The sequence below is a fragment of the Crotalus tigris genome, unplaced genomic scaffold (assembly GCF_016545835.1).
Source record: "Crotalus tigris isolate CLP2741 ecotype Arizona unplaced genomic scaffold, ASM1654583v1 scf7180000017678.2327064, whole genome shotgun sequence".
NCBI lineage: Eukaryota > Metazoa > Chordata > Lepidosauria > Squamata > Viperidae > Crotalus > Crotalus tigris.
The window spans coordinates 1,260,180-1,287,071 of record NW_024096561.1 but is presented as its reverse complement, the minus strand read 5'-3'; the positions used below and the strand labels follow the sequence as shown (position 1 = coordinate 1,287,071).

Sequence of the window (26,892 nt, the reverse complement as noted above, 5' to 3'; positions counted from 1 at the left end):
TGTCTTTTTGTTTGTTTGTTTGTTTATTAAATGTGTTTGACCCCATTTCACCACAAGGTTTACCTCTGTTTGCCTGGGCTTTCCCTCTGCTAATTCAGCCTATTCTTCATGAGACCTATGGTTGCAGAATTCCTAGCAGTCATCTTGTCTTTCCTCCTGCCTAACACTGCTTGATTGGCAGCTGGGGAGGTCTTGGTGACGGGGGAGGGCATGTTTACCTACAGAAAGTCTATAGAGCCTACAGAGTCCAAGGGCATTCTTGGAAATAATATCATAGAGGCTGGTCTTTGCTCTATGCTTGTTCCTTTTTGTTTAAGAATAATATTTTAATGTATCAAAACAATACAGCAAAACAAGGACTGGCAGACTATGAAAGTGGGGTCTAGGGCGCAAAGGTCTATGGCTTCCTCCCAGAGTTAGATAAACAAACACTGATTTAGTATAGAATGGTTAAAGTAATAGCAAGACAAATCAAACAAGTAGTGCAAGCACTTCTCTTTCTATAAATAATACTGGAATATAAAATAACATACTTATTGTAGAGGTGAACAGAGTAGTAATTTGAAGAAGGTATCAAACGGTTTGCATTTATTTTATTTTCAACAATAATCAAAGTTGACCAAGCAAAAGTATTAATCTAGCTTTGGTCTGCCTTTCTTGTTATTTAACTTAGTGATCACGGCGCAGATTCTGTGCAGCAGCATTGGGGATTCGCCAGAAACATAAATAAACATTTTAGATCTTTTTAATAATCTTTTATAATTAATTTTATTACGTGTTTTTATCCAGCATTAGACTATACTCAATGTATTTTTATTGTCAGGTCAGTATGATTCAGTTTTTCTGAAGGTAGCCAATTTTTGTTGTACTGTCTGTAAAGCTAGGCAGACCTTGGTAACCCATTGATTACATCATTAATTGTAATATATTGCTATATCTTCCTATTTTGGTTCTGTTTAGTTTTGTTTTATTTGAATGTTTAATTTATATGTTGGCCTTTGGCTGTAATAATAAATTGATTGATTGTTACTTACTTAACAAACTTGTCCACGTGAGACATAGATGCTTCATAGTTTTTCCCTCCAAACTCTTGACAATGTAATGCCATGAATTGTGGTTTATGTGCATGTACAATCTGCAAAATAAAATAAAGTATGAATATAGCATCCCAAAATGACATTAGACGAAGTCAGTTAAAAATCAATGTTCAATGTTCAACAAATCAAAGTTCAACAGAGTAATGACTCACTTCAAAAACAAAATTTATCAAATCCCACTTACTGGGCATGTCAGAAATTCTTTTATTCTATAGAAATTCTCTTCTATTCTATAGAAATTATAGCAGAGGGTTATTATACAGCCATGCAGATTGGTAGCAGAGGAGGATTACATACCCATACAGATCAAATAAAATGTACAGTATACAGCAGGGGCGCCAAATGCCACATCACGTGACATGTGACATATCACAACTTTTCCCCCATTGCCAGAGCTAGGGTGGGTGCGCTTTCGGCATGATGCATCCGGCCCACAGGCCGGCAGTTTGACACCTCTGGTGTATAGTCACCATCGCCTTTGTTGCTTAATGGTTTTTCAACTGACACACGAAACTCCTTATAACTTTAAAGGAACCATACATTGTAACCATAGATGCATACTAAACACTGCCATCTACTGGCTGAATGATTCTGTAGTTGTTGCAATACAAAATACATTCTAACAATGAATTCCAACACTCCCATTCAACTTTTTTTTCTTTTCTTTTTTTTTACAACACACAAATTCCGACATTGCTCACCCATTTCCCCCCAGACCGCATCCCCCTCTCATCTCTTCACTTTCCCCTTCCTTCTACCTCCTCCTCTCCTCCCCTCCCTCTCTCCTCCATCTTTCTACTTACTTATCCCTCGCCTCTTCTTCTCAATCGGATGCGGTCTGAGGGAAAATGCCCGAGCAATCCTCTATCACCAAAATCTGAACTATTGAACATACTACCCATACTCCCCCCTCCCCCCACCCCCTTCCCCCCCCCCGACTTCCCAGAGCTCAGTACAGGGTTACAAAAAAAAGAAGAAAAGAAAAAAAAGAAAACTACACATAGCCAACTTAAATTTACTACTTATACAATAACCGGAATCCTAATAACCCTTAACTCTCTGCAAACTTGAATTCATAATTTAATAAAAATCCATTATTCATAAAATAAATGAAACTTTGTTGTTCCATACTTCTTCTGAATATATTCTATCCATCTTCTCCATACAGAAACATATCTCTTTTGTGAATGGTCCTTTAAGTAAGCAGAAATTTTAGCCATTTCTGCTAAGTTAGAAACCTTAAATAATCTTTAAGGTTAAGAATCTTTTTTCCAATACTGACCCACCAATAGTCTTGCTGCTGTTATTAAATTCAGCATTAAAATAGTATCTTTAACATCAAAATCCACAAAAATACCCAAAAGAAATAATTGGGGAGTAAATTTAATTTTCCTTTTAAAAATCTTTTGAATGTTCCACCAAATCATAATCCAAAAAGTTTTAATATTTTTGCAAGTCCACCAAACATGAAAATAAGTTGCATCCAAGGAACCACATCTCCAACATTTGGGTTGCAAATTTGGATACATACAAAATAACTTTTTAGGATCCAAATGCCATCTATAAAACATTTCCATTCAACTCTTTATAATAGTCCCTTTTCTGATTTTAGTTCTGTTTCCTGTTTCTTATAATTCTTCTTGTCCTTTTTCTTCCTCTTCTTGCTCTCCTAGCTGTCCACAGAACTGGCACTGCTGCCATGACTTTGGACTTGGCTCTCTAAGGACTGGCACTGGAGCTGCTGAGGCTCTGGTCCTGGTTGGGCTGAAGTCTCTTTTGGATTCTCCTTCCTGTCTCTGGGTTTTAATGTTTCACAAGCAACATAGGACAGATGTTTGGCTGGGATGCCTTTATTGCTTCTGTTGTATCTCCTGATTGAAACCTCTTGTGGCCTGGTTTCTTCTTTTATAACATTTAGATAGTCTTTCTCAGTTAATTGCTTTATTATGTCAGGACTTCTGTGTCCAAGTCGTTTTGTGCCATGTGTGAATACAATTTGAATGTTTTTCTTCCTTGGCAATATTAACTACTTGACTGTAGTTCAGCTGATACAGTTTATCTGTAATTTTAGCTTTTGCAAGATATCCTTAGCCTTTTGTGATGATACAACTGTCTCCTTGAAAGATCACTACATTGCCTTGTTTTGTGAGCTTCTTCACTGACAAAAGATTAGGGTCATACAGTATATTTTTCACAAGTATTTTTCTGATGTCACTCTGGGGAATACTGTGTTTCCCCAAAAATAAGACCCGGTCTTTTTTTTTTTTTTTTTTTGCCTCCAAAAGAGGCACCAGGTCTTCTTATTTTGGGTGGGTATCTTTTCCACTCACCAGCCGGCCCACTTCTTCTGTGGCCAAAGGAGCAGCTTCACTCTGAAACTCAGAATGGAGCTCTGGCCTGCATTTTGCCATCAAAGGCCTTTCCGGAAAACCACTGCAGCCAAGAACCAAGCTATGGATTGAATCCACAGCTCAGTTCTCAGCTGCAGAGGCCTTGCAGAATCGAGCTATGGATTGAATCCATTGCTCGGTTCTTAGCTACAGTGGCCTTCTGGAAAGGCCTCTGATTGTGAAATGCAGGCCTGGGGATACCGTAGAAGAAGTGGGCTGGTGAGGAGAGGCCTGGCTGCAAGGTAAGTGGGTGAGGGGCATGTGGGTGTTTTGGGACTTGATTCTATTCTGCCAGAGTGATGAGGCTTCCAAGTGATGCCGCTTGGACAGCCCGGCAGTGTTTCTTGGATTCCCCGGCTTAATTTCCCCTCCCCATGAATATCCCTGCTGATAGTAAAAACAATCACCAATTTCTGTTCCTAATGTATGGCGAAGTAGGACTGGGCCAGGATAGATAGGGGTTTAGATCACACCATTCAAGGTTCCAGCTTCTGACAGGCTACTGGTATAAAAAAGCCAATGATCTGTTAATCAAACTTTTTCTGGCATTTTATAGGTCCAGGAATAAAACTGATACTGCAGTGATTCACTTAACTATGACAAGGAAGATTGTAAAATGCAGCAAAACTCACTTAACAAATGTCTCACTTAACAACAGAAATTTTGGGCTCAATTGTGGTCATAAGACAAGGACTACCTGTACTGGAAAATCAAATGTGAAGTCACCATGGCCAATGAGTATGTGGATTATAAGCATACAGCCAGTCCATTCCCAGGATTATTGGAAAGTATCCCAGAGAGACTAAATAGTATTTATTTATTACTTAACCATATTTATAAACTGTGGGCAATCCCTAAGGACTCTCAGTGATTTACAAGATAAAATATATAAAGTAGAGTACACAAATTAAAAACACACAAATAAAAGAGCTGCAATCCAATTAAGAAACATAAAACAGAATTAACAAAGCCAAATATTAACCATAATTCAACTAAAATGGAACTGCATCCTGAACAACCTTTGCTGAGAGTTGCTTTCAGAAGGTGGGAGCCAACTGGCTGTCCACTGAGAAGCTATCTAAAGGTCTGGTATTGCCACCAAAATGCAGGGCTTCCAGATCTCCCTTACCGTGCTGAACGGAGATTGTACCAGCTGGCCCCAGTTTCAATGAGAGAATGTCATCCTATAGAAAACCAGTCACGCCAGAGTTTCTAGCACTAGTATTACAAATTACCCCTTGAAGTCCCATTGGTAAGCAGAGCAGAGTCTGCAATGTTGATATAATGTATTGCCACCTTTTAACCCGGATTATAACATAGATTGCTGCATTCTAAACCAACTGCAGCCTGATTGGTCTTTAAAGATGTGGAGCATGTTGCAATAGACCAAAGAAATGGCAACACATAATGCTATGTGAAAATGACCTTTGGAAAAGGAAGGAAGAGATGCTGTCTAAGAAACAATCAGACAAGAGATGAAGGAGCCTCCAGTGACTTAACTATTAGAGAAAGAAACAACGGACCCGCCCTAATGGATCAAGCAATTGAAAGTGGCAGCTAGGAAGTTTTGTACCTTCAGACTTGCAAGTTTTTGTTAATGTAGCCTCACAATAAAGTAAATTTACCTCATGCTTTCTGTCTGGTTTACCAGGGAGGTCTGACACAACAATAGAATGAATCACTATAACAAGGTCTCCCGCTCCCAGCTGTAGCTTCCACCTGCTGTTCTAATAATAATCTTCTTTTAAATATTTTATTTTTAAATTCATTGTGAAGGTATTAATACTGGATTTGTTTGAATCCTGTTATGATGCATGTTTTATTGTTTTGCTGTAAAGCACCATGAATCAACAAGTTGAACTCAGTGATAAACAATTTCAATTTAAAACAATATAAACTAATAAATCACTGCAATATTTTAAAATGGGAATTATCCTTATGTATATTTAAAATAATTCCATAAAAGGCCAAAATAGAATAGTCTCAGGTAGAAGCAGATTTGTGTGTGTGTATATATGTGTGGAGAGAGACAGAGAGAGAAAAGAGACAGACATGTATGTGTGGAGGGAGAGAGGGAGGGAGAGGGAGAGGGAGGGAGAGAGAGAGAGAAAACTTAAAAATCATTGAAGTGCACAATAGATGCAGAATTAAGCCAAAACAACATTTCAGAATAAGGTGGAGACAGAAGACAGGCAGCTAGAAGGCTAACTGTATTTGCTCCAAATATAACTTTAAAAGAAAAAGTAAGAAATATACAAGGCAAAATTATATGACTGAGAACACCTTGGCTCTTCTATCACATGAAGGGGGGGGGAGTAAAATTACTGGTTTTGGCCACCTAAAATTATCTGTCTGGATGAAGAATGAAGTGGGACAAAATGGAATTCTTCCAGTTTTGAAAGCTCAAATAGGAGAGCCACAAAACTGCTAACCGCATGAGTTAGCTTCTCATTTGGCCTAGTATGTAATAATGGAAGGGGTGGAGCTGTAAAACTATTTCTAAGAAACAGAAGTATCACAGACAGCCATTCATCCCCCAGTCACCTCACAACTGGATTACAGTGATATGCTCTGCATGGGGCTCTCCTTAAAGACCATCTGGCAACTACAACTGGCCCCAAAGGCAGCATTGTAGGCACTGATAACGGCACCATGTTATGTACCGTATGTGTGACTGATGCTTCGTGACCTGAACTGATTCCCAGTTGGCTTCTGGTGCAATTCAAGAGGCTGGTATTTACCTTAGAGTCTTTCATATCATTGGAGGGACTGGCTATCTGAGGGATCATTTATCACCTGTTGCCTCTGCCTATGCAGTTCAATCCAGTAGAATGAGTGAACTACAGGTCCCATCAATTAAAGAATATCATCTTGCAGACCTAGGAAGCACTCCTACTCTACTGCAATTCCAGTCTTCTGGAATAATTTCACCCCTGAAAATTTTTGTGGCTATCGTCCTTATGTCCTTAGGAAACTACTTAAGACTTGTCCCAAAGGTGCTTTTTCGGGAGGCAACTGGACTTTCTTGGTAGTAGTAGTAGTAGTAGTAGTAGTAGTGATGATGATGATGATAATGTTGGAAGGGACCCTGCAGGTCTTCTAGTCCAACTCCCTGCTCAGGCAGGAAACCCTACACCATTTCAGACAAATGGTTGTCCAGTCTCTTCTTAAAAACTTTCAGTGTTGGAGCATTCACAACTTCTGGAGGCACGTTGTTCCACTGATTGTTCTAACTGTCAGGAAATTTCTCCTTAATTCTAGGTTGCTCCTTTCTTTGATTAATTTCCATCCATTGCTTCTTGTCCTGCCTTCAGGTGCTTTGGAGAATAGCTTGACTCCCTCTTCTTTGTGGCAACCTCTTAGATATTGGAAGACTGCTATCATGTCACTTGTAGTCCTTCTCTTCATTAAACTAGACATACCCAATTCCAGTAATCGTTTTTTATGTTTTAGCCTCCAGTCTCCTAATAATCTTTGTTGCTCTTCTCTGTACTCTTTCGAGAGTCTCAACATCTTTTTCTTTGAAGACATTTTGCTTCTCATCCAAGAAGCGTCTTCAGCTCTAACTGGATGGTGGGGAATAAAAAGGATTTATATTCCTTGCAGGCAGCTGGTCATTTTCATTTTTTAGAGAGTCATGGGGGCCATTTGGAGGTTTACCTGTGTCTTCAGGATTACCTGAGCTGTGCAAATGTGTGTGGAGCCTTCTTGGCTGCAGGATGTTTTCTGCCCTGTGTCCCTTCACTGTTGAAGACAGGCGCAGACTGTCGGGGATGAGTCTGTGTTGTCTGCATCTCAAATTGAAGCACAAATGGTTCCTGTCCTGCACCATTCGAAGGGTGTTCATCCCAAAGTGCATAGCTAAATGTCTATGGAGATTCTCAGTCTTTTTCAGGAAGCAACTGGACTTTCTTGCTTTTTCTTTGAAAACATTTCATCCAAGAAGCTTCTTCAGCTTTCACTGGATGGAGGGGTCGTTGAGGCCATTTTCTTTTAGACTCGGTGTCTGTCTTCAACAGTGAAGGGACACAGGACAGAAACCATCCTGCAGCCAAGAAGGCTCCACACACATTTGTACTGCACAGGTGACCCAAATGGCCTCAACGACTCTCCAAAAGAATGCAAATGGCCAGCTGCCTGCAAAGAATATAAATCCTTTCCATTCCCCACCATCCAGTCACAGTTGAAGAAGCTTCTTGGATGAGAAGTGAAACATCTTCAAAGAAAAGAAAAAGAAAAGAAAAAACAAGAAAGTCCAGTTGCCCCCTGAAAAAGCACCTTTGGGACAATCATGACCGGGATGACTGAGAATCTCCATAGATACTGAAGACCGGGTTGTTCTCCCAGGCCTTGGGAACAGGGTGATTGTAGAGGCCATTTTTGTTGTGCTTTATTTTAATCTGATTTATTTTGTGTGTGGGGTGTGTGTGTGTTATATTTTGCTATTCTGGTTGGCTGCATTTCTTTTAATATGTTGGACTTTAACTGTCAGTACCCAGAGTCATTCAGGAGTTGGACAGTCTATAAAATAAATTAGCTAACTTAAACAAGAGAACATTAGGTTGAGATTTGACTTTTTTTCTGAGTTTATGTATTATTCTCAGTTTTTTTCACAATAACATATCACTTGAATTAACTTTTTAAAATCCCTTGGTTTTGTTGTCTTGTAGAAATGGTGAATCCTCTGGTTTTCAGCCATAAACTGCAAAGCATTTTATAAACAAACATATCCAAAGAAATCAAATTTCTGAGCACAAGCATCCACAGGCTACCTCTCAATTATATGGGGAGTTCCTTACAGGCCTTTTGCTGACCAAAAAATAAACTATAATTAAAATTATATTTGGAGAAAGTTAAATAACCAGTTATTTTTAAAAAAAGATTCATAAAGTGAGCTGCTTTTTAAATATAGAATATGCTATTTTGCAATTTCCACTTTTCTGCAAGCACAAATCTGCTTTTTCTTTCACCAAGTCTGATGTTGATATGAGAAATGAAAGCACTACATTCAGCCTGCAGCAAATGTAATAAAAGTGCAATCTACTAAAATCAGCTTGGTTCCATACTCTTATTCAGGGGTGTCAAACTGCCGGCCCATGGGCTGGATCCGTCATACCAAAACCGCACCCACCCATTGCCGTCAATGGGGAAAAAGTCATGATACGTCGCGACACGTCACGTGACGAGTTTGACACCCCTGATCTAATTTATAAACGCAAAGCATAAAGTGCTGGTTGCAGCAATAGACATGTTTCAATTAATATCTGCATGAACTTTCAGGTTACCGTTCAAATATTTTTATAATACAGGTAATCCTCGACTTAACAACTTCATTTATGAACTGTTTGAAGTTACAATGGCACTGAAAATGGTGAGTCCTCACATCTAGAACCATCACAAGATCCTCATGGTCACATGATCCAAACTTGGGTGCTTGGCAACTGGATGTATTTAAGCTGCAGTATCCTAGTGTCATGTGATCAGCATCTGCGACTTTCCCAGCTGGCTTCTGGCAAGCAAATTCAATGTGGGAAGCTTAATGACTGCATGACTCAGTTAACTGAAGTGATTTGCTTAAGAATCATGGTCAAATAACTCATAAAATTGAACTTGACTCATTTAACCACTACTTTGCTTAGCACTGGAAATCCTGATTCCAACTGTGGTCATAATTTGAGGACTACCTGTAGATGAGCATAGGCTTGTGCTGATCATTTTCTGGACTGGCTCCATAGATGAGGGTGTGGAACAGCTGCTTTAAGGCTTGGTGCAACCATTCCCAGCCCTTTCAGAGATGTTCTGGGCATGTCTGTTGTAGTTGTGTCTTTGTATATCCAGAAGACACTCTGCCAGGATAGATGCCAAAATAAAGCCTCTATGAGAGCATATCATCTCAGCTAAATCAACTGATTCTCAACATAACAAGGATACCTCAAGGATAAAAAGTACGGCAAAATAAACCCTCTCTTCACCTCAGCTGTTTGCAAGATGAATGATATAAAAAGATAGTACTTAATGCAATTAATGAATAATGCAAATTAGTGTAATAAATAAATTAAATATTGGCACAAGCTGACTCGGAATAAACCACTTCCACTAAATTAAAGTACGAAAACATTTAGTTCCAAGAACATGGCATCCATAAGATATAAAGCTTAAGTATATGTATGAAGAGGGAGCAGTATGGTATGAGACTGCCATAAAATGTCCATTAGCTTGACAAGTTTGAAACTTTGATTAGAGCACTCTTGCCACGATGAAGGTAGAGCTCCAGTGGTGGGATTCAAATATGTGAACAACCGGTTCTGTGTGTGGATGCCGCTTCCGGAAGTCCATTCTGCACCTGGGCAATAAAAAATTAGCTACCGGTTCTGTCGAAGTGGTGCGAACCGGCTGAATCCCACCACTGTAAAGCTCCATCTTGGGTGGAGTTCATTTGATACTGTTAATTAACTTTTAAGCTTTCTAGAAGAGCTAATATGTTTGTCCAAAATCAGTCCTTTAACGACTGCTTAAACTTACAACAACCTTGGAAAAGGTACTTTGTGCCCTGTGATGGCATTTGGGGCACTTGGCCTATCAAAATGCCCATTAGATATGGCGATTCACTTAACAACCGTGGTGATTTGCTTTACAGCCATCACAAAAACAGTTGTAAAATCGAGTCAGGTTCATGTGCTGACCTACTTAATGACCACCCAACTTAACAACCAAAAATTGTGACCTTTAAGCGAGGCCTACCTGTAATCCATGCTGATTCAATTATTATATGGATTTCAGAAAATGAGAAATCTCCTTTTTCCCCCAAAAGACTAATTATATAACTTGATTAACATAGTTAATCAAGTTTTTCCATATTTTCACAGTATTCTACAGGAACCCTGAGCCTTTCTGAGTTTCATAAATCAAATATTTCCTGCAATGTTAAAGGTATGGCCAAATGACTTGATGAGTTTGAGAAACCCTTAGAAGCTTTATTTAATTAAAAACAACATGTACAACAGATACCTCCACAACTGAACTTTAGTGCAGGGGTCTGCAACCTGGACAACTTTTAAGACTTGTGGACTTCAGCTGAAGTCCACAAGTCTTAAAAGTTGTCCAGGTTGCAGACCCCTGCTATAGTGAGCTCTGTGCAGCTTACAAAATATAATACTAAAATGAAAACTAAAAACATAAACAAAATGAAACAAGGCATGCCAGACTAAAAACAACAATTATAACAAACCACAATAGCCTCCTGCCCCCCCCCCAACCCATTAACCCCAGACCTGGGACCAAAGCCAGGTTTTAGGAACTTTTTGGAACCCCAGGAGAAGGGGCGTTGACTTACCTGAACGCCTTTTCTCAGCACGGAGATGGATAATCCACTCAGTGGGACATACCAAAGCCTATTGTCCCTTGGGTTGGAGAATAGACTGGTCCCGTGTGTAACTTTGGTCTAGAACCTGCTGGAGAACCCTCCTACCGAAGGAGGCCTCTGCAGAGGAGTACTTGTCGATTTTGTAATGGTGAATGAATGGAGAGGGCAAGGTCCAAGTGGCTGCCCTGCATACTTCTTCAATAGAAGCCTGCATGGCCCATGCTGCTGAGGTGGCAGCGCTCCTTGTGGAGTGAGCCGTGATATGCCTGGGGACTTGCAAGGACTCCGCCTGGTATGCCCCAGAGATGCATGCCCTAATCCACCTGCCAATGGTAGAGGACGAGACCTTCCGGCCCCTAGTGGCGGGGTAGAAGGATATGAAAAGCGCTTCTGAGCGTCGGAATTCCGCTGTGCATGAAATGTAATATCTTAGTGCCCTGCGTACGTCCAAGGTGTGCCATTGTTGTTCCAGGGCATGAGCTGGGTTTGGACAGAAGTCTGGTAGGACCATTTCCTGCGCTCTGTGAAAAAGGGAGTTGATCTTTGGAATGAAGGAAGGGTCTATTCTTAAGACTACCTTGTCCCTGTGAAAGTGACACAGGTCCTTCCTTGTTGAGAGAGAAGCTAACTCGGATATCCGTCGAGCTGACGTGATGGCTACTAAGAACGCTACCTTATGGGTCAGGTAGCGAATGTCACATGTTTTGAGTGGTTCGAAGGGCGCTCTGGTAAGAGCTTGTAGTACTTGTGGTAGTTCCCACGATGGGTACCTGTGCACGGTTGGTGGTCTGATGTTCGCAGCCCCCTTGAGAAAGGATCGTATTAAGGGATGCTTACCCAAGGCTTCACCAGGGCTGGCTGAAAGTATAGTTGAGAGGGCGGCGATCTGCCTGCGCAGTATGTTTGGTGAAAGCTTCCTCTCTAAGCCATCTAGTAGGAATTCTACGATCTTGGGGACTGTGATCCTTTCAAGTAACAATTCCTTTTTAGAGCACCATGATTGGAAGCTTCTCCACGTGGCCTCGTAAATACAGTTCGTGGATGGGCGCCTTGACGCCTGAATGACCCTAATTACACCCTGTGAGCAAGACCCCCTGGCTAAAATTGACCGCTCAAGTGCCAGACGGCTAGTTGTAGCCATTGTGGCTCTGGGTGGGAGATCTCCCCCTGCTTGAGGGAGATCCTCTCCGGAGGAATCCGCCATGGACTCGTGCGGGAGAGACTCCTCAGGTCTGCGAACCAAGGTCCCCTTGGCCAATAAGGGGCCACAAGGATTACCTCGGCTCTTTCCCGCGGAATCTTGCGTACTACTGCCGGAAGGAGAGGTAAGGGTTGGAACGGTTACAGGAGTTCCCTTGGCCATGGGCTCCGTAACGCATCCGACTGCTCTGCTCCCCTGGATGGGAATCGGGAGAAGAAGCGAGTCAGGTGGGCATTGGAAGGAGAAGCAAATAAGTCCACTTGGGGAAGACCGAAGCGGTGACAGATCTCCCTGAAGATCCTTGGGTGTAGTTGCCACTCCGAGTGATCTATTGTTGATCTGCTCAACAGATCTGCCTGAATGTTTGCCTCCCCCGATATGTGGTCGGCCTTTATGGAGGCCAGATTTTGTTCCGCCCAAGCCCCCAGTAGGAGGGCCTCGGCCGAGAGCGAGCAAGAGTGTGTGCCCCCCTGACGGTTTATGTGGGCCTTGGCTGTCACGTTGTCCGTCAGGACTAGTATGTGCTTGCTTTTTATGCTGCTCCGGAAATGTCTTAACGCTAGGTGAATAGCTCGTAGCTCGAGCCAGTTTATGTTGTGTTGGTCACTAAGAGTGTCGCGTCCGACGCATACTCCGTGGCCGCTACCATTTTGCTGAGTTCCTGGTGAGTACGTACGTCCTTCATGGGAACCCGGCCCTGTAACTCACGGAGCCAACATAGTGTGGCTCTGGTGAAAAAGAATGCGGAGGTGGTCGCCCTGGTAGCCCAAGCTATTGCCTGGTGCGTTCTCCTCTAATTGGACTCACTCTTTCGGTCCTCGGCTTTAACAGCCTCAGCAAAATCTCCTGATATGGCCGTGTCCGATATCAGGGGTCCTATGGGCTCGTCCACCACCGGCACTTCCAAGGTTCCCTCTAGCTCCCTTGCCACGTTAAATAGCTTCCTCTCCGCATTGCTAGGAAGCGGTAGGGAGGTTGGCGTTGCCCACTGTTTCCTTATTGTGTTTAGGAACATGGTCGGGCATGGTATGCGGTGTTGAGTGGTTACCTTTTCGGCGAACGTTGGCTCAGCCTCCGTGTCGACTGTGACAGGTTCCGCTGTTGTTCCATGCCCAAGATGGGCTGTGGCCTCCGCCTTGCGCAGAATGGTAACAAAAAGAGAGGGGTTAAACAGGCCGCTGAAGGACGGCCCTTGAGGTGAGTTGTCCTCCTCCTCCTCGGACATTTGAATCCCCTGTGACGTACCTGGCTGTCCAGGTAAGCTTCCTCGGAGACTGACGCGTCTGAGAGGGAGGAGAGATCCTGATGATCCTCCGTTTCCTCCCGATGCCTCGCTCTAAGTCCTAGAGGCTTGGCTTTGGAGGTCTGAACCCTGGCTTCAAATGCCCAGTCTACTGCCTGCGCTATTAGGGTAGCTAGCAGATCCCCCGTCAGTGCAGGAGGAGTAACCATTGTCTGCGACCCTGCTGGTGCTGTGGTTAGCGTGGTCATTGTGGTTTCTTATATCCTCCGTGGGGAGGGGGATCGGGAGAGCGATGATAATTCGCCTGTCCACCCTCTGTCTGGGACTGTGATGAGTTCCCCATTGACCAAACACCCCGTGGGGATGAAGGGAGTCCCAGCGGTAGTTCGGGGACTACCCCCCCCACTCTGCCTATTTTCAATTCTGGCCCTTTTCTGGGCTCTGTTGAATTCTTTTTCCAGGGCTTGGTGTCTTCTGATTGCCTGCTTGTCAGGCTTCTTTGATGACTTCCTTGCAGCCTTTCTAGGGGCTGCAGAGGATTCCGAATCCTCTGAAGCGGGTGCTCCAGAGGATGAAGGCAGGGCTCCAATGGGGGGAATGATTGCTTCCTCCATTCTCCACTAACGCCAGGCCACGATAGGGGGGACTCAGGTAGTAGGAGAGCTCCAATTCTGAGTAAGGACAGGCGCACTACAGGGGGCGTCTGGAACTCAGGAGCAGACTCTGCAAAGTGGTCAGAGTTAGTCACTGTGCACAGATAAGGACAGGCACGCAACTGGGGATGCCTGGAACCTACCACTAAAATCCGGAAGTGTACAGGCCACTAATGGGGGACCCGAGTCCGGAGGGAGCCAAAGGCAACTCTTCTTTCTTTTTTCTTTTCTTTTCTTTTTTTTTTTGAAGGCACCAAGTCCTGGAGTACAGCTCTGAGAAAAAATGCCCTTTTAATGCAAGGAGCTCTATTCTCCTATGCAGAAAAATTCCTTACCCTTAGGCCGTCCAAGAAGTGATCTTAAATGTCCTTATTCTAAATCCTAATCCAAAAACTCGGCCGTGCGTGCGCCCCCTCTGGCCGTCCACGCTTTATGGCTCTTTGTCTGTTTCTAAAGAGGCCCCCCGTAGGTCGGTAGCTACTGAGCATGTGCTAAAATGGCTGCCGCACATGCTCAGTAGCCCTCCTTGTTCGCAGAGCCATGTGCATGAGGAAGACAAAGGCCGCGCGTGCGCTGAGCTGCCCCTGCAATGGCGGCTCTTTTGAAACTCTCAGAGATCGCCCGGTGAGTTAAAAAACGGCGACTCGCTTCCCCAGCTGATTAGCGCCGCCCGCCAGCGTCCCCGGCGTTTCCTCCCCGCGCGCGTGTCCTTTTCACTCCCCGGCACTAACGTATGTTAAAAGGAAAACCCATCCGACGTGGGTAACAGAGGGGGGGGGGAATTGGGACAGGGAGGATCCTAAGAGCCTCCCTCCCTTCCTTACAAGGGAAAAAATCCCCTTTGGGGTCTAAGTTTCAGTTAGAATTTTTTTGAGTATTCAATTAAAATAACCTGTTTAATTCCAACTAGCTTAAGCTAAAAATCCTAGCTACAGTAGAAATAATCCCCCAATGGGAGAGACTATACCTGCCTAGGAGTCAAAGTTGAGACGTCTATCTTCTGGGCCAGATCAGTCAAGACTGGGAAGTCGTGGTCCAGGACGGGCGTGGCAACTTTGGCTGACTGATCTGATTGGGCAGGAAATACAGTCTCAACCCACTGAGTGGATTATCCATCTCCAGTGCTGGAGAAAGGGAGCGTTCTCTAATTGGGGAGAGGGAGATGCTGTTTCAGAGGGTTGAGCCATCAACAAATTTGGTTATCTAATTTGGTTCCATGGGTTGGACACGACTTCGCTACTAACAACAACAAAACCATATTATTATGGATCACGACAATACAAAGTACTCAAAGAAGGAAATGCACCATGGTGAATTGAAAAATATATATAATATTCCTAAATTATATTTAATTACTTGCATGTCAACAAAATAAAATCCTTTGTATAAATATTAAGAATATTCCAGCTCTATGGCTTAGTTTTCTTAGAAACTCGTAGCATGGTCGTCCCACCATCCAAAAAATTGCAGGGTAGAAAAAAATAAATCCTTATTTCTGTCTGTAACTAAACATGATCTAATTTACCATGGTTTTTACTATCTTAGAAGGCAATTCAGGAAAGAACATTAATTTCCCAACAAATTCCAAAGAGATTGTTTGTCTCTAGAGCTGTACAATATTTTCACATAAATTCCACTATTGCTGGATTCCATCTAAATCAAGATTGGAACCTTAACAGAACATTATGTGTTGCATTTATTTCAACACAATCTTTCACATTAAATAACTCCCTAAAACATGTCTACCTCAAAACAAGAGATTTTACAGGGTTATTAAAAAAAAAAGCAGGAAAGCTCCCTAAAACATTTACCCTTCAGAGCCACTAGAGGCTGCTCATTCTTTATGCAATGGAAAGTTCAAAAGTTATTTTTTTTTCCCTGCAGCTCTTATCTTGAATCTGTGCCAGTTTCTCTTGAGATACTGGCAGCCCCTTTAAAATTAAGTCTTTTTTTTTCCTTTTCTTTTCTTTCCGAAGATATGTACATTGTTTTCCTAAAAGCCTTTAGTTTTCCTCCAGACAGAATTTAACTTCATCAACTTTTAAAAAATATTTTTACGAGCCTTCTAGTTACGGAATGTAAATGAACCAAAATTAGGTCCCTTCTCTTGGCTTGATTCCACATTGCAATCAAGAATTGCACTACGCACATTTCCACTTTTATATACAATTAGGCTAACAACTGAATCAACTGTATTTTCTATTGAAGCTGGGCTCTTGGAAACAGAAATATATGGTCCTTTACAGCAGCTGGTGTGGATTTTTCCATTTCTAGTTGACATTCTACCAGAGGGGAGGAGCAGGAGGGGAGGAGCAGGAGAAGGGAAATAAGCAGTCCAATTATAGTTTTTAACAGCTTAAGAAGGGAGACGTAATCAAAGTGATGCTCAACCCTTCTCCACCTTGGCTGGAAACCCTACGTTCATTATCTTTTTATTAAGATATTTTGCTTTATATTTAACATAAAAAGGGTCTGTTAGATGATATCAGGTAGGATTTAATTCATGGTGACTGCAGAGAGAAAAGCTGACCATCTCAACCTGTTTCCAGAAATAACATCTTCCAAGGACATCACAGTAAACTCTTTAATTCCACTTTACGCATCGTCTTTCCCGTCTTCTATTTCCTTTAACTTTGCCAAGCATAATAATTTCTTTGACTATGTCATCCACTGGCATCATATGCCTGAAGTATTGTGAGTATTTCCACAAGGGTGATGTCAGCCCTTATATGCAGTTCATGACCATATGATTTATTTATTTTTTGCACTCTTTTGGTATTCTTAAGAAAACATACCCAGCTCCATAAAATTTCCTTGATTTTTCTCAGGATTGAACTTTCACAGGCATACATTACCAGTGGAAAGACCACTATATTTATTTTGAATTTTGTTGTCACAAAAACATCACATCTTGTCTACATCTATTACTTCATTCCTTCCTAGATTTAATCTCTTTACTTTTTGAGGCCATTGTCCAGCTTTAGCTATTCTTGAGCCCCCCAAAAACTATCTACTATATTCACTTTTTTGCTCTAAATTATAAATGTATTAAACATGCATGCTAACATTGTCTTTTTTGGCATTTAATGTTAACTGGATCCTCCATTTTCTGTTTTATTCTCGTAATGAACTTCTCTTAAGTCTTCTTTAGTCTTTTCTACATATCTCAAATAGTAATTCCAGCTGTCATTTCTTCTATCCTGCCTTTTTTATAACCTATATATTGTATTTCAGTATTTATTTATTTTCAAATATTTATATGCCGCCCAATCCCAAAGGACTCAGGGCGGCGTACAAAGTTAAAATGATGATAAAACAATAAAATAAAACAATCATACCGTGAGTCCGATCATATCCCGGCCCCCCGGGGACATCAGCCCCAGGCCTGCCAGAACAGGAGAGTTTTAACAGCCTTCTTAAAGGCTGGCAGGGTGGGAGTAGTTCGAACCTCGGGGGAAAGTTGATTCCACCAGGTCAGAGCCACCACAGAAAAGGCCCTTCCCTGAGGGCCCGCCAGCCGACATTGTCTGGCCGACGGGACCTGAAGGAGGCCCAATCTATGGGACCTCACTGGTCTCTGGAAGCTGTGCGGCAGAATGCGGTCCTGTAAGTAACCTGGCCCTATGCCATGAAGGGCTTTAAAGGTGATAACCAACACCTTGAATTGCGTCCGGAGACCCACAGGAAGCCAGTGCAGCTCGCGGAGGATAGGTGACACGTGGGCGTACCTTGGCGCGCCCACAATCGCTCTCGCGGCTACGTTCTGAACCAACTGCAGCCTCCGAACGCTCTTCAAGGGTAGCCCCATGTAGAGCACGTTACAGTAATCCAGTCTTGAGATGACAAGGGCATGAGTGACTGTGAGTAAAGCCTCCCGGTCCAAATAAGGCCGCAACTGGTGCACTAGGCGAACCTGTGCAAAGGTCCCCCTGGCCACAGCCGATAGATGTTGTTCCAGATTTAGCTGTGAGTCCAGGAGGACACCCAAGTTGCGTGCCTGCACTGAGGGAGGTAAATTTGCCCCCCCCAGGACTAAAGATGGACCATCCAGTTGGCCTTTGGGAGGCAAGACCCAGAGCCACTCGGTCTTGTCAGGGTTGAGTCTAAGCCTGTTCACCCCCATCCAGACCCTCACATCTTCCAGGCACCGGCACATCACGTCGATTGCTTCACTGAAAGGACACGGGGTGGAGATATATAATTGGGTATCATCCGCGTACTGATGATACCTCACCCCGTGTCGCCGAATGATCTCACCCAGCGGTTTCATGTAGATGTTAAAAAGGAGGGGGGACAGGACCGAGCCCTGAGGCACCCCATGATTGAGGCGCCTAGGGGTCGATCTCTGTCCGCCCGCCAACACCAACTGCGACCTGTCAGAGAGGTAGGAGGAGAACCACCGCAATACGGTGCCGCCCACCCCCACCTCTCCGAGCAGAAGGATACCATGGTCGATGGTATCGAAAGACCCCTATCCCGGGCTCGCCAGAGGTCATCGGTCAGTGCGACCAAAGCAGTCTCAGTGCTGTAGCCGGGCCTGAAACCAGATTGAAAAGGGTCCAGACAATTGGTTTCATCCAAGGATCGCAAGAGTTGAGACGCCACCACCTTCTCTACAACCTTCCCCACAAAGGGGAGGTTGGATACGGGACGAAAGTTCTTCAAAACAGCTGGGTCCAGGGAAGGCTTCTTGAGGAGGGGCCTCACCACTGCTTCCTTTAAAGGTTGCGGGAAAGACCCCTCCATCAAGGAGGCATTGATTATCGCCTGGAGCCAGCCTCGTGTCACCTCCCTACTGGCAGAAACCAGCCAGGAGGGGCACGGGTCCAATAAACAGGTGGCGGCATTCATTGCCCTCACGGCCTTGTCCACTTCATCAGGGGTCACAGGCTCAAACTCGCTCCAGATAACATGACTAAGACCAGCCCCTGGCAACTCGGCTGGCACTGCCCAGCTGGAGTCCAGGTCTCTCTGAATCTGAGCGATTTTGTCCGAAAGAAACTGAACAAACTCCTCAGCTCTCCCCTGCAAGGGTTCCTCCGCCTCCTCCACTTTAAGAAGGGAGCGGGTCACCCTAAACAAGGCGGCCGGGCGAGATTCTGCGGACGCAATAAGTGCGGAAAAGTGAACACGCTTTGCCGCCCTTATCGCCACTAAATAAGTCCTAAGATAGGCTCTTAATAGTGATCGGTCAGATTCAGAGTTACTGGCCCTCCAACGTCGCTCTAGACGTCTCTTGTGGCGCTTCATCTCCCGGAGCTCCTCAGTAAACCAAGGCGCCCTCCGGGGACCACCACCACAGAGAGGTCGCAAAGGCGCAATTTGATCCAGGGCCCCGGACGCTGCTTCATTCCAGGCCGCAACCAGGGACCCGGACGAGTTGTGGACAAGGGAGTCAGGTATTTCCCCAAGCTCCTCCTGGAACTGATCTGGGTCCATTAGGCGCCTGGGGCGGAACCACCTAGTCGGCTCCCTCTCCCTGCGATGGGGGAATGATGCTCTGAAGTCCAGCCTCAATAGGAAATGATCTGTCCATGACAAGGGCGAGATCTCTATTCCCCTTAATTCTATCCTTGTTTCACTTGTTTCCCTACTATGAACTACATTATTTCTCTATTTTACGTTCTTATAGTATGTTCTTGTTCATTCTATAGATTTCCAAAAGAATGATAAAGTCCTAATATAGAACAACTCCTCTGAACTCCCAAACTTGGGAGTGGCCAACAGATGGCAGTAAAAGACTATCCCCCCCCACTTCACCCTCTTTATTATGGCTCTTATGGCACTATCTAATCTTACCCATCCGCTTTTCTGAAACCTGTATGAATTTCTCTATCCATAAGAACTTAAATAACCCTTTGCTTTTGTGAGAAATCAATCCAGTGGTGATTTTCATATTTTCTTGCCTCTTGTTTCAAATATAAGGAAATGCACTAATTTTACAATCTCTAGAACTCTGTCTTGTTCCATGCTTGTTGACATATAACTGTTATCACTTTAACTGCCTCTTCTCCTGTACCTTTAAGCCAGACATGTCAAACTCACGACAATTGAGCCCAACATTTCTGTTGCTAAGTGAAACAGTTGTTAAGTGAATTTTGCTAAAGAATCACATAGTGGTTATTGGTATTTTGGCAGCCCAATATATTATGCCTACTGTTCCTATCTTAGTTATTACTTTTGCCCTAATAACTCTGATCATAAAAGGATGTAGTTCCTTTTCTTGTCACATCTCTGCTTGAGTTATAATTCCTCTTCCTTTCTTCCTTGACACTGAAAGTCTGCATTTAATTGTTGTATGTCCTTCTTGCTGACCAAAGCTCTCATCTTCCATCTTTCCTCAGCTATAGTGAAAACTTGTTCTGAAATCCATTTAGTTTGCCTCTTTCCTCTTCTTCTCTTAAATATTTTTCCACTTCAGTTTTCACAGAAGTGGTTTGCAATTGTATTTCTCTGCATTTGATTTTGAGTTCCTTTTTATTTGGTGGGCTGGCTTCTTTCACAACTGCAAAGCTCCCCCTCCTCTCACATACATTTGCCCATGCATTTAGAGTTTTTCTCCTTTTCTGATCCTTACCAAGCATGACCCTCCTAAGAGTAGCTGCTGGTGCCAGTTTTGGGGTCACCCTCCACTGAAGGACAGAAAATGGGTTCCACACAACTATCTTTATATAAAGTTATGGAAATGGGTTCATCACACGGTTCCTGAAATATTATAATCAGCACCAGGACATTATTTTCACTAGGCCAAGTCATAAGTCATAAAAATATACAAAATTTGAACTGATGTAGTAATTAATATGCTTGCCTAATAGGAATGTTGAAATGTTATGATGGCCAACCTGGCTGTGTTCATTATTTTTTGAGGCTGTTTACTTTTTTTATTGGAATCACACATCTCTCCGCCAACAAAGTAACCTTTGTGTGCTTAAAAATAACACTTTTTCTACCATTAATTCCTGAAGCACAGAGGTCTAGTTAAGCAGAATAGTAAAACCAAAATTAAAGGATATGATGCAATCCTAAAACAAGATCCAAAAGTTATTATATGTATACAAAATTGCTAATTAAATAAACACTCAAAATAGAAGCTCTCACTAATGACATAATCACTACTCTTCCTTTAAAAACAAAATTGTTGATGTTCGGTATTGTTTTTTCCTGTACTGTCTACATAATGTACCAAAAACAAGGATACAACACATATTTTGCTATCCAGTTCATACTGAAGATAAGCTACATCAATATAAAAAACCGCTGATGAATCCATGGAAGAGCAGCCTTTATAGTACAATACATGCAACAGTAGTTTCATTAGCAATTAACACAATGAACTAATGCTGAGACTATTTCTTTATTCATACAGCTGATCCTTTGCAGCAAAAGTCAGCAGCTTTTTAAAATACATCACAACTTCTCAATGTACAATGACACAGGTGGTAAAATAAAAATAAATTTAAGTGACCAAAAGTCTACATGGTATATTGATAAGTGACTTCTCTCAGCAGCTTCATGAGAAATAATGAAAGTCAAGTTTCAATAATACTCCATCCAGTTTTGGTCACCACGATGTAAAAAAGATGTTGAGACTCTCGAAAGAGTAAAGAGAAGAGCAACAAAGATGATTAGGGGACTGGAGGTTAAAACATATAAGGAAAGGCTGCTGAAATTGGGTATGTCTAGTTTAACGAAGAGAAGGTTGAGGGGGGACATGATAGCAGTGTTCCAATATCTCAAGGGCTGTCACAAAGAAGAGGGAGTCAAGCTATTCTCCAAAGCACCTGAAGGCAGGACAAGAAGTAACGGATGGAAACTAATCAAAGAGAGAAGCAGCCTAGAACTAAGGAGAAATTTCCTGACAGAACAATTAATTAGTGGACTGGCTTGCCTCCAGAACTTGTGAATGCTCGAACACTGGAAGTTTTAAAGAAGAGACTGGACAGCCATTTGTCTAAAATGGTATAGGGTTTCCTGACTGAGCAGGGGGTTGGACTAGAACAGAGGTCCCCAACCTTTTGGGCACCAGGGACTGGTTACATGGAGAGAGGATTTTCCGCGGACCGGAGGAGGCATGGTTTCTGTGCTGCCTGCATTCTGTGGATGGAGCTTTCCTTGTTTGCGTGGACTGGTTGCTGGCATGCCACAGCCTGATACTGGTCCACGGACTGGAGGGTGAGGACCCCTGGACTAGAAGACCTCCAAGATCCCTTCCATCATCATCATCGTCATCGTTATCATCATCATCATCATCAAGTTCTAGGGGTCCCACCATGCAGAGGCCTAGAGCTTGACCTCTCCCATACCGTAATAATTGAACTGAGCCCCAGAAGAGAATGGAGAACCACTGCAAAATAATGTCCCTGTTCCAACCACTAAAGCTGGCTAAGAAGGGTTCCAAAGTCAATAACACTGAAAGCCACTGAGAAATTAGACAGGATGGGATACTATCCTGTTCCATGTTTACTGCTGCCTTGGTGCTACAATCCAGCCTAAAACATAAATGAAAAGGGTCGAAAATTAGGGATTCTTAATCTGGATCTACAGATGTATTTCAGGGGTCTATAAATGTGGATGGGAAAGAATACAACTCTATTTTCATTAATCTCTAACTGAAATATAGTTTTCATTTAATGAATGTAGAAAACAGAAACATAATTTATATCCTCTATATTCTAAAAATACTAACTTTCATAGGTCTCACTATAATTGAGTATTAGAAAGAGCACTGTGTTGCTAATGATTTAATGGATTAATAAAGAGCCCATCTTTTATTTTTTTAAATATTTCTTATTTTACTGTAGCCCTTTAAACAGAGATAACTGCAGTAAGCACTTTTTAAAAAAAGGAAAGAAGAAAATGACTGAGGTGAATAAGAAAAGAGAGTGCATCCCTCTGCTATACCATCTTTTTGTTTTCTGTGGTTGTAAATGGAGTTAATTGACAATCCAGCAAATCGTACCAATCTGGCACTTTAGCACATTTTGCATCCAATTATGCAAAATGCATATTGAAAGATACTATTTGCAAAATGATGAAAAACAACTAATAGCATCATTAGTTCCACAGATGAAAATAAGTATAATATGAAAAGCCAGAAAAATGAGAAACATGCACATACACCACAATGGTCTACCAGACATCTTTGTTAGTAGATACAGAGAATAAATTTCATTTTCAGATAAGAATTCTCCCCGCACGCAACAATTGCTGGATGCAGGGAAGAATTGCCCTCTGGTGTAATAGTCTACATTTTTATCACATCTTTTCCCTCTAATATGGGATTCTAGAGTTGTCAGGGAAGGTAGCAGGTCCTCCATTCAAATAGCTTACTGTAACCCATTGTTGAATTCCTATAATACCAGGTAGTCCTCATTTTACAACTGTTTGTTTACTGACCGAACTTACAACGGCACTGAATAAAGTGACTTATGACCGTTTTTCACACTTACAACTGTTGCAGCATCCCCATAATCATGTGATCAAAATTCAGACGCTTGGCAACTGACTCATATTTATGATGGTTGCAGTGTCCTGGGGTCATGTGACTACCTTTAGAGACCTTCTGACAAGCAAAGTCAATGGGGCAGCCAGATTCACTTAACAACTATGTTACTAACTTAATAACTGCAGTGATTCACTTAACAACTGTGGTAGGAAATGTCATAAAATGGAGCAAAATTCACTTAACAACTGTCTCGCTTAGCAACATAAATTTTAGGTTCAATTATGGTCGTAGGTCAAGGACTACTTGTACTCAGAAATAAGGCACTTTTCCCTCTTCTAAATGCCCCAATACCTTTTGGCTCACTTCCTTCTGCTGAAGAGCAAACTGGGGCAGAGAACTGAACTTTGGAACTGTGACTAATTTTCAGGTAGACGTCCGAGCCAGTGGCACTTAGTTATGCTGTGTAGTTTAATGAGACTGCTTACTCCCAAGTGAGAATGAATATGAGCACAGCATTAACTGCCATGCAGAACTACCAAGGACACAAACCTATCAATGCAGAAGGAAATCCCATAGTATTTAAACAAGTTTATCCCATTAAATCTGCTTAAGAATCTACAACAGAAAATGGAACCGGAATTATGATAATAGTAGTAGTAAAGTTGGAAGGGACCTTGGAGGTCATCTAGTCCAACCCCCTGCTCAGGCAGGAAACCCTACACAATTTCGGACAAATGGCTGTCCAGTCTCTTCTTAAAAACTTCCAGTGTTGGAGCATTTACTGCTTCTGGAGGCAGGCTGTTCCACTGATTAATTGTTCTCACTGTCAGGAAGTTTCTCCTTAGTTCTAGGTTGCTTCAAATTTCATTAATTCATTAATTAATGAAGTTAATTTCAAACTTCATTAATTCAAAGGAATTAATGAAGGCCAAATCATACCAAAGTGCAATTGTTTAGCTCAGTGGTTCTCAACCTTTCTAATGCCGTGACCCCATAATACAGTTCCCCATGTTGTGGTGACCCCCAAGTGGGTGTGGCCACCAATAAGAGGGAGTAGGTCAGCTAGGGAAAAGGGAACAAAATGGTGGACAGCATGGTTTGGCGACCCCCATAAAATGGTCGTTCGACCCCAAATGGGGTCCCGACCCACAGGTTGAGAACCACTGGTTTAGCTAATTGTTGTGCTTCCCTTTTTGGAGGAAGGTAAACTGCCTTGAGTCTCAGGAGTACATAGCAATAGCACTTAGATTTATATACCGCTTCACAGTGCTTTTACAGCCCTCTGTAAGTGGTTTACAGAGTCAGCATATTGCCCCCCAACAATCTAGGTTCGGAAGGATGGAAGGCTGAGTCAATCTTAAGCCAGTCAGGATCGAACTCCTGGCAGTGAGCGGTGAGTTATCCTGCAATACTGCTTTGGGGTGTCTGGTAGATGTAAAATGTATTTTTTAGATGAATCAATTTTAGTTTAAAGCCCGTCAATTCCAGGGTAACATTTTTAAGGACCATGAAGTGGTATTATTGGTGATTCCAATTGTTTACTAAATTCTAAATCCTAACAACAAATACATTCAATCTGTTTTACTGAGCTTCTGCAGATCCTTAATAACAAAAATACCCTCAGCTCAAACCTATTCATGCAAATGAGAAAGAAAATTAACTTTTCTCTCTCACTCACACACACACACACACACACATATATGCACACTCTAATCACAAAGATTATTTCGCTCCTGTGCTTTCTATCTAGATCACAAAACAGGGATGCTGAGGATGGCTTTAACTGCGTCATAAACCAGCTGCCTAATGCAGTTTTCACAAGAAATCTGCATCACAATTTTTCTTTCCTTTTTTGTCCTCCTAGCATTCTCTTTCTTGCTTCTCCACCCATCCTTTTTCTTTTATTTCTCTCTTTCCTTTAACTTTTAAACAGTCATCTTTTGGGGTCCTTAATTCCAGCACTGAGCAGGTTTGGATTTAATGATCGAAACCATAGAAATGTCAATCTTTTTTTGCCCCTTCCATAGAGAACATAATTAGGACATGAAGGACAGAGCAAAGGATCACTACAAAGGCTATGGTCAACAAGTGTGACTTAAGCCCATTCCAAGAAACTAACTTGAGAAAACATCTCAGACAAACCATAATTCACACAGAGATAAAGGGAAGGAGGTGGAAGCCCATTCAGACTTGCCAATCTGTTAAGACAGGTAGACTTACAACAGTTCATTTAGTGACCTAAGTTACAACGGCACTAAAAGCACTGACTTATGACAGTTTTTCACACTGCAGCATCCCCATGGTCATCTGATCAGAATTCAGACGCTTGGCAATTGACTCATATTTATGATGGTTGCCGTGTCCCGGAGCCTTGGGATCACCTTTTAGGATCTTCTGATAAGCAAAATCAATGGTGAAGCCAGATTCACTTAACTATGTTACTAATTTAACACCTGCAGTGATTCACTTAACAACTGTGGCAAGAAAGGGCATAACATGGGGCAAAACTCACTTAACAACTGTCTCACTTATCAACATAAATTTTGAGCTCAATTGTGGCTGTAAGTCAAGGACTACCTGTATCTAATGGAAGTAGTTCTAGAGCTATACAGCATTTCTTAATCAAGTCTACCCTATGGGTTTGACACCGTTCCAGTGAAACAGATTTTCAGCCGTGCCATTCACTGAGCATGCTTTCTAATGGAACTAAATGTCCCAGGGTGAAAATACTGTATAAATAAAATAGAAACTACGCTCCAAGCATTTTTAATACTGCTGGCACTTCCTTTCAGCATATTCTGATTATGCATTGTTTACATTAGCAGAAAAAAGGCAACCATCTTTTTATAAATATGACAGTTGTTTTTAAAGTTTAACATATATTAGGCATATTAAAATTAATTTGTAAATTAAGGATTTTTAAAATAGAAGGTAATTATAGATAATTTAATTAACTAAAATGAAATAATAAAAATAATCTGATAGACAAAAACCTACCAGCAGACAAAAAGATTATTATCCAAATCTTCTAAGAACTCAGTACCTCAGTAATTATCTGTACACTTAATCACATGCCTTACAAATTCTGATTTATATTACATTCCTGTTTACAGCTGCCCAGAAGCAAACTAGGAGCTCTGAAATATGCCGTATATACTGATAGATAAGCCTGTCTGCACACAAGCCAACTCCCAATTTTTTTATCTCAAATGCTATGCAAAATGCATCATCTATGGATAATGAGCTAGCACATTTTGCATGGTATTTTGGTTAAAAATGTGAGAGTCAGCTTATTGATGGATAGGCTTATCCATAGGAATTCATGGTATATTTATGTAACATGTCACCAAATATGATTATATACTCCAACTTATCCTATACTCCTTAGTTTTTATTGCCATCCCAGGACATGGTGCTGTTCCCATTAGGCAGTAGCTTAAGTGCCCCTTCCAATTTTTGGACTTCCAGGAAGTGTCTGAGCATCTCTACCCACCCTACCA

The 26,892-nt window shown here is 42.2% G+C and overlaps 1 protein-coding gene across 5 annotated transcripts in view; it reads right to left on the bottom strand.

Moving 5' to 3' along the window:
- Positions 1 to 26,892, bottom strand: part of INPP5A (inositol polyphosphate-5-phosphatase A) — a 291,517-nt gene that overhangs the window by 206,269 nt on the left and 58,356 nt on the right. For all 5 annotated transcript variants that reach the window (XM_039337449.1, XM_039337450.1, XM_039337448.1 and 2 more), the window contains one exon: positions 1,035 to 1,135. In XM_039337449.1, coding sequence (XP_039193383.1) covers positions 1,035 to 1,135 — 101 coding nt within the window. The remainder of the gene's footprint in view (positions 1 to 1,034; positions 1,136 to 26,892) is intronic.